Below are 13,968 nucleotides of genomic sequence, written 5' to 3' on the forward strand. Positions count from 1 at the left end.
ATCAGAAATGGAATAGCCTTCATTTCTCAGAACAAGAACAGATTGACGAGTATCAGAAGAAAGGTCTTTGTTTCTGGCCATTTTGAGCCTTAATCGAACCCACAAATGCTGATGCTCCAGATACTCAACTAGTCTAAAGAAGGCTAGTTTTATTGCTTCTTTAATCAGTATAACAGTTTTCAGCTGTGCTAACATAATTGCAAAAGGGGTTTTCTAATGATCAATTAGCCTTGGAAACTTGGAATTAAGCAATGTACCATTGGAACACAGTGATGGTTGATGACAGTACGCCAATGTAGATATTCCATAAAAAAAGTAACCCGTTTCCAGCTACAATAGTCATTTACAATTATTTTTTTATTTTTTTATTTTTTTTTTATTTTATTTTTTTACCCCTTTTTCTCCCCAATTTCGTGATATCCAATTGTTGTAGTAGCTACTATCTTGTCTCATCGCTACAACTCCCGTACGGGCTCGGGAGAGCACAACCCAACCAGCCGCACCAATGTGTCGGAGGCTACACCGTGCACCTGGCAACCTTGGTTAGCGCGCACTGCGCCCGGTCCGCCACAGGAGTCGCTGGTGCGCGATGAGACAAGGACATCCCTACCGACCAAGCCCTCCCCAACCCGGACGACGCTAGGCCAATTGTGCGTCGCCCCACGGAACTCCCGGTCGTGGCCGGTTACGACAGAGCCTGGGCGCGAACCCAGGGACTCTGATGGCACAGCTGGCGCTGCAGTACAGCGCCCTTAACCACTGCGCCACCCAGTCATTTACAACATTAATGTCTACACTGTATTTCTGATCAATTTGATGTTATTTTAATGGACGAAAAATGTGCTTTTCTTTCAAAAACAAGGACATTTCTAAGTGACCCCAAACTTTTGAACAGTAGTGTACAGTACACAGCCTTACTTAGCATGCTACCCAGCTGAAACAGTTCGGCAGAGTTTGCGCATACAGTTGAAGTCGGAAGTTTACATACACATAGGTTGGAGTCATTAAAACTAGTTTTTCAACTGCTCCACAAAATTCTTGTTAAACTATAGTTTTGGCAAGTCGGTAAGGACATCTACTTTTTTCCAACAATTGTTTACAGACAGATTATTGTACTTATAATTCACTGTATCACAATTCCAGTGGGTCAGAAGTTTACATACACGAAGTTGACTGTGCCTTTAAACAACTTGTTTAAAATGATGTCATGGCGTTAGAAGCGTCTGATAGGCTAATTGACATAATTTGAGTCCATTGGAGGTGTACCTGTGGATGTTTTTGAAGGCCTACCTTCAAACTCTTTGCTTGACATAATGGGAAAATCAAAAGAAATCAGCCAAAAAATTGTAGACTTCCACAAGTCTGGTTCATCCTTGAGAACAATTTCCAAACGCCTTGAAGTACCACGTTCATCTGCACAAACAATAGTACGCAAGTATAAACACCATGGGACCACACAGCCGTCATACCTCTCAGAAAGGAGACGCGTTCTGTCTCCTAGAGATGAACGTACTTTGGTGCAAAAAGTGCAAATTAATCCCAGAACAACAGCAAAGGACCTTGTGAAGATGCTGGAGGAAACCGGTACAAAAGTATCTATATCCACAGTAAAACGAGTCCTATATTGACATAACCTGAAAGGCCGCTCAGCAAGGAAGAAGCCACTGCTCCAAAACCGCCATAAAAAAGTCAGACTACGGTTTGCAACTGCACATGGGGACAAAGATCATACTTTTTGGAGAAATGCCCTCTGGTCTCATGACACAAAAATAGAGCTGTTTGGCCATAATGACCAACGTTATGTTTGGAGGAAAAAGGGGGAGCCGAAGAACACCATCCCAGCCGTGAAGCAAGGGGGTGGCAGCATCATGTTGTGGGGGTGCTTTGCTGCAGGAGGGACTGGTGCACTTCACAAAATAGATGGCATCATGAGGGAGGAAAATATGTGGATATATTGAAGCAACATCTCAAGACATCAGTCAGGAAGTTAAAGCTTGGTCGCAAATGGGTCTTCCAAATGGACAATGACCCCAAGCATACTTCCAAAGTTGTGGCAAAATGGCTTAAGGACAACAAAGTCAAGGCTTTGGAGTGGCCATAACAAAGCCCTGACCTCAATCCTATAGAACATTTGTGGAAAGAACTGAAAAGGCGTGTGCGAGCAAGGAGGCCTACAAACCAGACTCAGTTACGCCAGCTCTGTCAGGAGGAATGGGCCAAATTTCACCCAACTTATTGTGGGAAACTTGTGGAAGGCTACCTGACACGTTTTACCCAAGTTAAACAATTTAAAGGCAATGCTGATTGAGTGTATGTAAACTTCTGACCCACTGGGAATGTGATAAAATAAATAAAAGCTGAAATAAATTATTCTCTCTACTATTATTCTGACATTTCACATTCTTAAAATTAAGTGGTGATTCTAACTGACCTAAGGAAATTTTACTAGGATTAAATGTCAGAAATTGTAAAAAACAGAGTATTGGCTAAGGTGCATGTAAACCTCCGACTTCAACTGTATATGCTGACGGCATTTTGTGACGTTTCTGTTCGTTTTGGATTTCGGGTAAGGGTTTTTTGGCTGTTCGGGCACACAACATTTTTTCGAGGCAATCCGAAGTCTACGTCCCTTCGTCGTGATTGGTCAACAGTAGGGATTCTTCTATAAAGTCTGTGGTCATTTAACAAGAGACGACTCGTTTTCAACACAAAAAAAATACTGCACCAAACATCTTAGTTTAGATATAATATTGTAACTAAGAACTCCTCGGCAAAAACGTCAAAATAAATGACTGATTTATTGAGTTATCTTAGATTAATTAGGACTATTTTGAGTCGTCTCAAAATTGACAAACAGAACTAGTGCCGCTTTTCTCTAATTTTTCAAGAGAACATCTTTTAAGGGAATATGCGAGCACACTCGTTCGGTTCCAGCCAAACTAGGTGCTAGCCGAACTGAAGTATGCTGACACCTTTATGCTGCATGCCACTGATAATAACTCACAACTGCCAGATGGTGGATTTCTTCTTCTCCTGCATCTGAGGACTCTCCCTGGATGCCCTGAGGAGTCAGAGAGAGACATGTTTTTGCAGGAATAAATCATGGGTGCAGCATATATCTAGCCTGGTCCCAGACCTGTTGGTCTTGCCAACGTCTTTGGTCATTGTCATGCTAAATATAGGAGATACGGCCTGCCTTTCCTGATCCTCTCTGTCCACCAGACGGCCGACAGCATCTCCATTAGCCTATCCTTGTACTGGTTCCTCTCCCTTTCACCCCTCACTCCCCTCCTCCCACTCCTCCTTCTCCTGTCATCACCTGATCATCTCTGTCCACCGGACGGCCTCCTGTAGTTCCATTAGTCTCTCCTTGTACTGGTTCCTCTCCATCAGGACCCTAGCCATCTCTACCCGCGTGAAACGCCGACGCTGCGTCATAGTCACATCCCCATCCACCATCGGAGACGAGTACTGAGGGAGAAAAGGAGGGGGAGAAAAGGGGGAAGAGAGAAGGGGGAGAGAAGAGAGGAAGAGAGAGGGGAGGATGAGAAGGGAAGAAGAGAGAAGGGGGAGGAAAGAGGGCATATTCATACCCTTTTACACTGTTGTGCCTGCTGACCCCAAACTGTTCTGTGCTGGCTATCAGAAATGTTATTTTTCACAACATTTTCAGAAAGAAAACTATTCAATGCCAACCCAAGAGGTATAGTTAGCTTAACATGCCCCTAGATCAGCATTTCTGTCACACCCTGATCTGTTTCACCAGTTTTGGTGATTGTCTCCACCCACCTCCAGGTGTCTCCTGTTTTCCCCATTAGTCCCCGGTGTATTTATCCCTGTGTTTCCTGTCTCTCTGTGCCAGTTTGGCTTGTTTTGCCAAGTCAACTAGCTCCTATTTCCCAGTCTCTGTTTTTTCCTAGCCATCATGGTTTTGACCCTTGCCTGTCCTGACGCTGTTTCCACCTGCCTGACCACTCTGTTCTGACCTCGAGCCTGCCTATCCCCTTGTACTGTTTTGACTCTGACCTGGTTTATGAACTCTCGCCTGTCCCCGACCTGTCTTTTGCCTACCCCTTTTGGCGTAATAAATATCAGAGCTCAACCATCTGCCTCCTGTGTCTGCATTTTGGTTTCGCCTTGTGCCCTTATAGTTTCCCAAAATAGGGGTCACCTGATTTGAAAATGGGGTCGCGAGAGAATCTCCAGTAGCCGCTAGATGTGGTTGTAATAAACAGAGAGGTCTCTGTTATCTTCCAACAAATGCCTCTATCTTTTCAATGGTTTAAACTGCAAAATATTTTGACCCCATCACTTAAAGATAAGAGTCTAAGGAACACGTACAGTGCATTCGGAAAGAATTTAGACCCCTTCACTTTTTCCAAATGTTGTTGCGCTATAGCCTTATTTTAAAATGTATTAAATATTTTTTTCCCTCAATCTACACACAATACCCCATAACAACAAAGCGAAAACAGGATTTTAGATTTTTTTCAAATGTATTACAAATAACTAACAGAAATAACTTATTTACATACATTTTCAGACCCTTTGCTATGAGCCTCAAAATTGAGCTTCTACAACTTGATTGGAGTCCACCTGTGGTACATTCAATTGATTGGACATGATTTGGAAAGGCACACACCTGTCTATATAAGGTCCACATTTGACAGTGCAGATCAGAGCAGAAACCAAGCCATACAGTCGATGGAATTGTACGTAGAGCTCCGAGACAGGATTGTGTCGAGGCACAGATCTGGGGAAGGGTACCAAAACATTTCTGCAGCATTGAAGGTTCCCAAGAAGACAGTGGCCTCCATCATTCTTAAATGGAAGAAGTTTGGAACCACCAAGACTCTTCCTAGAGCTGGCCAAACTGAGCAATCGGGGGAGAAGGGCCTTGGTCAGGGAGGTGACCAAGAACCCGGTGGTCACTGACAGAGCTCCAGAGTTCCTCTGTGGAGATGGAAGAACCTTCCAAAAGTACAACTATCTCTGCAGCACTCCACCAATCAGGCCTTTATAGTAGAGTGACCAGACGGAATGCCAAGAGTCACATCTGGAGGAAACCATGCACCGCTCATCACCTGGCCAATACCATCCCTACGGTGAAGCATGGTGGTGGCAGCATCTGGTCTGATGAAACCAAGATTTAACTCTTTGGCTTCAATGCCAAGCGTCATGTCTGGAGGATACCTGGTACCACCCCTACGGTGAAGCATGGTGGTGGCAGCATCATGCTGTGGGGAGGTTTTTCAGTGGCAGGGACTGGGAGACTAGTCAAGATCGAGGGAAAGATGAACAAAGCAAAGTACAGAGAGATCCTTAATGAAAACTTGCTCCAGAGCGCTCAGGACCTCAGACTGGGGAAAAGGTTCACCTTCCAACAGGACAACGACCCTAAGCACACAGCCAAGACAATGCAGGATTGGCTTCGGGGAAAGTCTCTGAATGTCCTTGAGTGGCCCAGCTAGAGCCCGGACTTGAACCCGATCGAACATCTCTGGAGAGACCTGAAAATAGCTGTGCAGCGATGCTCCCCATCCAACATGACAGAGCTTGAGAGGATCTGCAGAGAAGAATGGGAGAAACTCCCCAAATACAGATCTGCCAAGCTTGTAGCGTCATACCCAAGACGACTCGAGGCTTAATCGCTGCCAAAGGTGCTTCAACAAAGTACTGAGTAAAGGGTCTGAATACTTATGTAAATGTGATATTTTTTTATTTTTAATACATTTGCTAAATATTCTAAAAACCTGTTTTTACTTTGTCATTATGGACTATTGTGTGTAGATTGATGAGGGAAAATAGCAATTGAATCCATTTTCAAATAAGGCTGTAACGTAACCAGGGCCGTTACGGTGACCGTATTACCGCTACACCGGTGGTCACGAGCTTCTATTGTCCCTCTAATCACCCTGACAGCAATGCAAATGTATTCGAAAATCGAATCAAACACTTCATGAGAGCCCATGAGTTCATGTTCCGCAACATTTCTATAGGCTATGCAATTGCATGAGAAAACAAAGAGTGATGGTCTCTATTAAAAAGTCATGGCCTCAATCACATTGACCGTTACTCTCTTTGCTGACCATCATTTTCACTTGTCTGACCGCTTGCATGATGACGAGTTTCTCACACGACTGGCCTATCTGGGTGATGTTTTTTCTTGCCTGAATGATCTGAATCTAGGATTACAGGGACTCTCCGCAAACTATATTCAATGTGCGTGACAAAATTGAGGCTATGATTAACAAGTTGGAGCTCTTCTCTGTCTGCATTAAAAGGACAACACACAGGTCTTTCCATCATTGTATGCTTTTCTGAGTGCAAATGAACTCAAGCTTACGGACAATGTCAAATGTGATATAGCGAAGCACCTGAGTGAGCTGGGCGCGGAATTACGCAGGTACTTTCCCGAAACGGATAACACAAACAACTGGATTCGTTATCCCTTTCATGCCCTGCCTCTAGTCCACTTACCGATATTAACCAAATGCATGCTTTTCAACCGTTCGCTGCCTGCACCCGCATGCCCGACTAGCATCACCACCCTGGATGGTTCCGACCTAGAATATGTGGACATCTATAAGTACCTAGGTGTCTGGCTAGACTGTAAATTCTCCTTCCAGACTCATATCAAACATCTCCAATCTAAAATCAAATCTAGAGTCGGCTTTCTATTCCGCAACAAAGCCTCCAAACTTACCCTAGTAAAACTGACTATCCTACCGATCCTCGACTTCGGCGATGTCATCTACAAAATAGCTTCCAACACTCTACTCAGAAAACTGGATGCAGTTTATCACAGTGCCATCCGTTTTGTTACTAAAGCACCTTATACCACCCACCACTGCGACCTGTATGCTCTAGTCGGCTGGCCCTCGCTACATATTCATCGCCAGACCCACTGGCTCCAGGTCATCTACAAGTCCATGCTAGGTAAAGCTCCGCCTTATCGTTCACTGGTCACGATGACAACACCCACCCGTAGCATGCGCTCCAGCAGGTGTATCTCACTGATCATCCCTAAAGCTAACACCTCATTTGGCCGCCTTTCGTTTCAGTTCTCTGCTGCCTGTGACTGGAACGAATTGCAAAAATCGCTGAAGTTGGAGACTTTTATCTCCCTCACCAACTTCAAACATCTGCTATCTGAGCAGCTAACCGATCGCTGCAGCTGTACATAGTCTATCGGTAAATAGCCCACCCAATTTTACCTACCTCATCCCCATACTGTTTTTATTTATTTACTTTTCTGCTCTTTTGCACACCAATATCTCTACCTGTACATGACCATCTGATCATTTATCCCTCCAGTGTTAATCTGCAAAATTTTAATTATTCGCCTACCTCCTCATGCCTTTTGCACACAATGTATATAGACTCTCTTTTTTTTCTACTGTGTTATTGACTTGTTAATTGTTTACTCCATGTGTAACTCTGTGTTGTCTGTTCACACTGCTATGCTTTATCTTGGCCAGGTCGCAGTTGCAAATGAGAACTTGTTCTCAACTAGCCTGCCTGGTTAAATAAAGGTGAAATAAAAAATAAAAATAAAATAAAATAAAAAAATCTGAACAAGAGAGCCTCATCGAAATTTAAACAAGCGGTCCTGTGAAAATTTTATTTAATCAGAAGCCACTGCTGGATTTCTGGATTGGGCTGAGCTCAGAGTATCCCGCCTTGTTGCAAATCGCGCTGTTAAGACACTGATGACTTTTGCAACCACGTACCTATGTGAGAGTGGATTCTCGGCCCTCACTAGCATGAAAACTAAATACAGGCACAGACTGTGTGTGGAAAATGATTGAAGACTGAGACTCTCTCTAATACAACCCAACATTGCAGAGTTATGTGCATCCTTTCAAGCACACCCTTCTCATTAACCTGTGGTGAGTTATTCACAATTTCCAATGAACAAATACGGTTTTACATGTAAGATGGTTAAATAAAGAGCCAAATTATTGATTATTATTATTTGTGCCCTGGTCCTATAAGAGCTTTTTGTCACTTCCACTTCTTATGTTTAATAATGGTATTGTATAGTGTGTGTGGCAGGCTTACAATGATGGCAAAAAACAACATTTGAGAGTGCGCTGACCCTGGTGCTAGAGAGGGTACGTAGCTGGAGGTTGAATGTTTGAAGGGGTATGGGACTATAAAAAGTTTGGGAACCACTGGTGTAGGCTATATTACATGGATATAATAGACTTTTTAAAATGTAGGCTATGCGTGGAAGGAAGGAGATGCTAAATGTGTTCATGATAATTAACAGTCAATTACCGTGAGACTGGCAGTTATTTGCCTGACAATCACCATTTGACAAAGTTTCATGACCGCCATAGCTTCTAAACGTAACAAAATGTGGAAAAAGTGAAGGGGTCTGAATACTTTCTGAATGCACTATATGTGTGCCACTCTACAATGCCAACAAGCCACGCAGGACTCATCAGAACAGTGGATGAGACCCGGTACTAAATCAGACTGGGATAAAATATATAAACAAGATCACACAAAATTATTGCCTGGTGACCTTCTGAACTTCCCAATACCTTTCTGATGCATTTCAGTCACTTCAAACCATACTTCCTGTAGATTGAAATACTGTCAAACATTGACTGTTGATTACATCACTTTGTTACATGGTGGGATCGCAAAACATTTTTTATATAAAAATGGGGTCGTGGGCTAAAACAAATTGGGAACCCCTGCCCTAGCTAATCTTAGTTGAACAGGTAGGTATGTGAAATGCGGTTGTGAATTTCATATGAGCTCAATTAGGATTGAGGGCTCCTGCAAAGGCATTTCTGTCAAACTACCAAGGTCAGTTCTACAGAGAAAACTGGCACAAGAATCTCAATAGTAATTTGGCAGGTGGCATTCTCCCAGGATTAACCCATATACAACAAATCTACCACCAACTACAGTAATTCTACATTTGAAAAAAAACAAAAAATCACTGTTGTACTTGCCTTTCTTGCACTACCAGCTGCATTAGTGTGAAAGCAAAAGTGCAGACCATGTTATAAAACTGTAATTGCATCAAATGGTTGTTTTATGCAACAGAATAGAGAGTTCTTATAACTCTATTGTGTCTGTGTGACCTGAAAGTGGGCCTCTGGGGGATTTAACACTGACATGAGTTAATGTTTCTGTACTGGGGTACCAGGGGGAGATGGCTTCAGTGTGGAGTTGGGGGGCCAGACCCTCGTTTCCACACAATGCGGACAGTTTTTACAGAAGATACTGTCTGCTGTGAATTATAAGTATCTTTCATATAAATCTTAACCTCGTGACCCATTCCATACATATGTTGTTTGTCATGTAAACTGAAGGAGGATGGACTTTGCTATAAAACGCTGTGGCTCAAACCAGCTCGTTGAGTTCTCAGTGATCACCTCCAGGGGTGATTACCAACCAGCTCCATTACTGCAGTAATTAAATAATAAAGTTTGATTGTTTTGAAGAAATCTAAAAGTCTCTCATTTTTTATTACAATAATTCCACCACACTAGTCTTTTCTTACTAGATTTTTCTGCTTTATTAAAGAAAATGTTACCTACAGAAACCAGGTTTCCATCCAACCTTTTAATGCGCGTAAAGTACATGTCGGATAAAACAATTGCACCACAGGCCTGATGGAAATAGCAAATGTAGATAAATGTAGACAAAACAAAATACGCTAGACAAAGTGAGATATTTTTCTGTCTGTAAAATTAATTATGCAAGAAAAGGCGGTGGAAACGCCTTTATGAGTAAATAATGATATACACTGAACAGAAATATAAACGCAAAATGTAAAGTATTGGTCCCATGTTTTATGAGTTGAAATAAAAGATCACAGAAATGTTCCATATGCACAAAAAGCTAATTTCTCTCAAGTTTTGTGCAAAAATGTGGTTACACACAACACAATCCCACAGATGTCTCAAATTTTGAGGGAGTGAGCAATTGGCATGCCGACTGCAGGAATGTCCACCAGAACTGTTGCCAGAGAACTGAATGTTAATTTCTCTATCATAAACTTTTTTAAGGGTATCTGTGACCAACAGATGCATATCTGTATTCCCAGTATTGTGAAATGCATAGATTCAGGCCTAATGAATATATTTCAATTGACTGATTTCCTTAAATGAACTGTAACTCAGTAAAATCTATGAAATTGTTGCTTCATATCGAAGTAAACTTGGAGTCACGCGATAATGTGTTGTGTGGTCCTCCCACTACGACTCGGGAAAGCATGCAGTTTATTAGGATACAAATGAAATAAGTTATGAACTTCACAGAGTGGTGAAAGTCCACATTGATGAGCTTAATGATCCTCTCCAATAAATATCTAGGGTCTTATTCTGGTAACATGATGATCGATCTCGCTATTTTGTCCATAATAATCTCATCATGTTGTAGGCTATTCCCAGACTGTGTCTGTGAGGTATTGGCTAGAGCGCATGTGCCAAGACCAGATTGGGCACATTCGCAATATAACAAAAATAATTTGTCACAAAACCATCAGTAGAATTGAAAATGTGATGGAAACCCATTTAAATTGTATTTTTCTTTGGTTCATGGGAGTTTAACTGCAAAAGTGTGTTTTATGTGCACTAAGTCACCACGCATAGCCTTTAATCCGCAACAAGTCAATTTGATGGAAACACATCTCCGATGGAAGCATATTTTAGAATATTCGCATGAAAATCTGTTGCCAATTGGATGGAAACCTATCTTATGACTCTATAACCGTGATATGTGGCTCTGGATAAGAGTGTCTTCTATATGACTAAATGTAAATTTGTTTATTTGTTTGTTTGTTTTACTCACATCTTCTCCTCCTTCATCCTTGGAGTCCTGAGATGCTCCCAGAGTCAGAGCCTCTGCTCTCAACCTGAAGAGGCAAAGAGTCATAAGAGTCCAAAGTCACACACACTATGCCCGCATGCACACACTCCCAACACCCCTCACCTCTTCAGCTCTTCTTCCAGTTCTTTAACCTTTGTGTCTACTTTGTTCTTGGCGGTCCTAAGAGCCTCCAGTTCCTCTCTCAGCACCTCATGCTCCCCAGAGAGCTCATCCACTTTGGCTATTAGGTCGTTCTTCACGATGTTCAGAGCATTTCTGAATGGATAGAAATGGGAATCAATACTGCTTAACTCAATAATGGTTTCCAGGTGGGGAGGGAGGACGGGCAGATGGATGGGGACATCTTGCATTCATTTATTTGATTGTTTTTTTTGTACCTGTAACCCCACCTCCAAAAAAAATTGACAAAACTAAATAAAAACATTAAAAAAAAAACTTTCTCTACGTGTCTTACTCTCTCTCACACACACACACACACACACACACACACACACACACACACACACACACACACACACACACACACACACACCCTTGCATGTCTGTGTGTGCTCTCTCTATTCATCAAAATAATTTTATTTTTACTCAACCCTTGCAAAAGAACAGCCCCCCTAGTAAATCTATCTTGCACCAAACCATCTTTAATATGCAGCAGCACAACAAACAAGAGTAAGTTTGAAACACACACACTTACTTGGTCTCCAGAAGATGTTTGTTCTCCGTCAGCAGATTCTCCACCTCCTTGCCCATCCCTGTGACGTATCAGCTAGCGTTAGTGTTAGCATTAATTAGCACTAACAACACTCTTTCTAGCCTGGTCCCAGATCTGTTTGTGCTGTCTGTCTTGCCAAACAGTTGGAGAGAACACAAGCAGACTTCTTCTATAGCTCTATAAACACTTCACAAACTTTCCAAGTGTTCATTAACTATAAACTTAGCTAACTTTTTTTCATGAACACATGAATCGTCTTTGAATATGAATTCTGGGGCTTTTTATGGATTAATTCTACTTCAGTAATGTATGAACATTTGGAGGTTTTGGGGAGCATCATCGTGTTTAAGCCAACTTCCGCAAGCTGAAATGAAACCAAGAAAAGCCCAAAAGAAATACAGATATGATAGTGTGTTTGCTGTGACATGCTAAAATGAAAGGAGAATAGATCTCTGAAATTAAGTCAAAGATGAAAAACAAATACAAAAGAAGAAAAAAAAAAGCTTGCCAGACTCAAATAACAGCCAACAGGAAATGGGAGGAAGTGACATCACAGCAGAGGAACAGATAGGAAATGGCATCACAACATGGAACACAGCAAAGACGAGACATCGCAGACAGACACAACAGCATGGGAAGATTAGCAACCTTCTAGAGATGCTGAATAAGGCTAGAGGGAGCCTTACCGAAAAAATCATCACGGACTGGGAGAGAGGAAGAGAAACAGGGAGAGAGAGGAGAAAGAAAGAAAGAGAGAGAGAGAGAGAGAGAGAGAGAGAGAGAGAGATGGGGTGAGATAAAAGAGAGAGAGAAGAGAGAATGCTGATAAGCACTTGTTATATACTAAAGCTTCAGAGAGTAAAAAGAGAGCTTGGACCTGTCCAAGACCAGAGAACACTAGAAGTCAGTTTAAACTCAGAGAGATTTACCTTTATTGACCACAGGGTTCAGTTGAGCTTAGTAACATTACGACCAACCAATCAAAAAGAGCATTATCTGGACTAGATCAACATTTAAAACAACTGGTGTGGCCTGGAATGCCAGCAGTGTTATTGGGTAAAGCCTACAGGCACACCGTGGAACTTCATGTATTGGAAGATGGGAGGCAGGGGTGTGTGTGTATGTGTGTGTCTGAGAAAGAGAGGGTTCAGATACACACCTGAGAACTCCCCTAGGGGCGTGTCCAGCATACACAGGAAGGGAGAGAGGAAGCATAGAGAAGGGTCACGGGTCAATAAACTAATATGATCGCAATGAAATAAACCAATCATAAAGCTATGTCAACTAAACCCAGTAACAGAAAGTAAACCAAGACTAAATCAATAATAATTTAGCTTGCCCTGTAAAATCAACCATTCAAATATATCAAATCAATGGGGACTGCAGCCATGGTGCAAGATATCCTAGAGTGCTTTGCAGTGCAGTGGAGGATGGGGGAGCTGCCGGGAATGTGGGGTGGTGGTGAACATTCCGCCGTGTGTAGGGTTAAAGTTCAGAGCCAGCCAGTGCTATGGCAACGGTGACACAGCTGGTGACACAGCCTCAAAACATAGTGCTTAATTGTGACATTTATACAAAAAAAATAAGCTAAACATATTTCACAGGAATAACCCTTTCCTCTTTTTGAGGCGTTTGGGGCACCCACCAGCTTAGCACTAAGCACCGCAGCTTCTATTCCCAATGACTCTTTGCTTAGTGCAGACACAGGTCGGGTTCCAGACGCATGCCAGAACTCACAATGCTGGATAGGTGTTTAACATATCAGCTCACCACATAATTTGAAATAGCAATCTGACACACGACTGTGCAGTCGATGACATGGCACACAACCATTGGTTAATGCAACGCAATGTTTACAATGTAGACAGCCTGGAACATCACCAGAGACTGGCCTACGCTGTCTTCCAATAGCTCATTTGCATATACCACACTCCTCTGATTGGCTTACCTAGTAGCTCCGCCCCAGCGTCAACATCCCCGATGATGTCAGACTTGGCATCCTTGATCTCATGGTAGAGGGAGTCTGTGTTGATACCGAATGCCTCGTTCACGATGCCCTGGGAAGGACTGACACACGCACTGATATTTAATCATTGCTGTGTGTGTGTGTGTGTGTGTGTGTGTGTGTGTGTGTTACCTGTTTCCTCCACCATAAAGACGGGGGTCCACACACATATCCAACTCTGGGGTGGAATCGATGATCTCTTGGAATTCTGACCACTCATCACTGCTACCCATACCTGAGTACAGATAGAATATCATACACACTCAATACCGTATTCACAAAGTATCTCAGAATAGGAGTGATCTAGGATCAGTTCTGCCTTTTAGATCATAATGAATAAGATTACATGGACAGGGGGGGACCTGATCCTAGATCAGCACTCCTTCTATGAGGG

General features: G+C 42.5%; 1 protein-coding gene across 8 annotated transcripts in view; it reads right to left on the reverse strand.

Moving 5' to 3' along the window:
* mapk8ip3 (mitogen-activated protein kinase 8 interacting protein 3) overlaps positions 1-13,968 on the reverse strand; it is a 68,785-nt gene that overhangs the window by 21,161 nt on the left and 33,656 nt on the right. For 6 of the 8 annotated variants that reach the window (XM_036937917.1, XM_036937919.1, XM_036937920.1 and 3 more), the window contains 9 exons: positions 13,707-13,809; positions 13,518-13,636; positions 12,729-12,740; positions 12,256-12,273; positions 11,552-11,609; positions 10,960-11,112; positions 10,819-10,882; positions 3,320-3,471; positions 3,005-3,061 (listed from right to left, as the gene is read on the reverse strand). In XM_036937917.1, coding sequence (XP_036793812.1) covers positions 3,005-3,061; positions 3,320-3,471; positions 10,819-10,882; positions 10,960-11,112; positions 11,552-11,609; positions 12,256-12,273; positions 12,729-12,740; positions 13,518-13,636; positions 13,707-13,809 — 736 coding nt within the window. The remainder of the gene's footprint in view (positions 1-3,004; positions 3,062-3,319; positions 3,472-10,818; positions 10,883-10,959; positions 11,113-11,551; positions 11,610-12,255; positions 12,274-12,728; positions 12,741-13,517; positions 13,637-13,706; positions 13,810-13,968) is intronic. The other 2 variants (XM_036937923.1, XM_036937918.1) reach the window with 1 other exon arrangement.

This window comes from Oncorhynchus mykiss, chromosome 12 (genome assembly GCF_013265735.2).
Source record: "Oncorhynchus mykiss isolate Arlee chromosome 12, USDA_OmykA_1.1, whole genome shotgun sequence".
Lineage (NCBI taxonomy): Eukaryota > Metazoa > Chordata > Actinopteri > Salmoniformes > Salmonidae > Oncorhynchus > Oncorhynchus mykiss.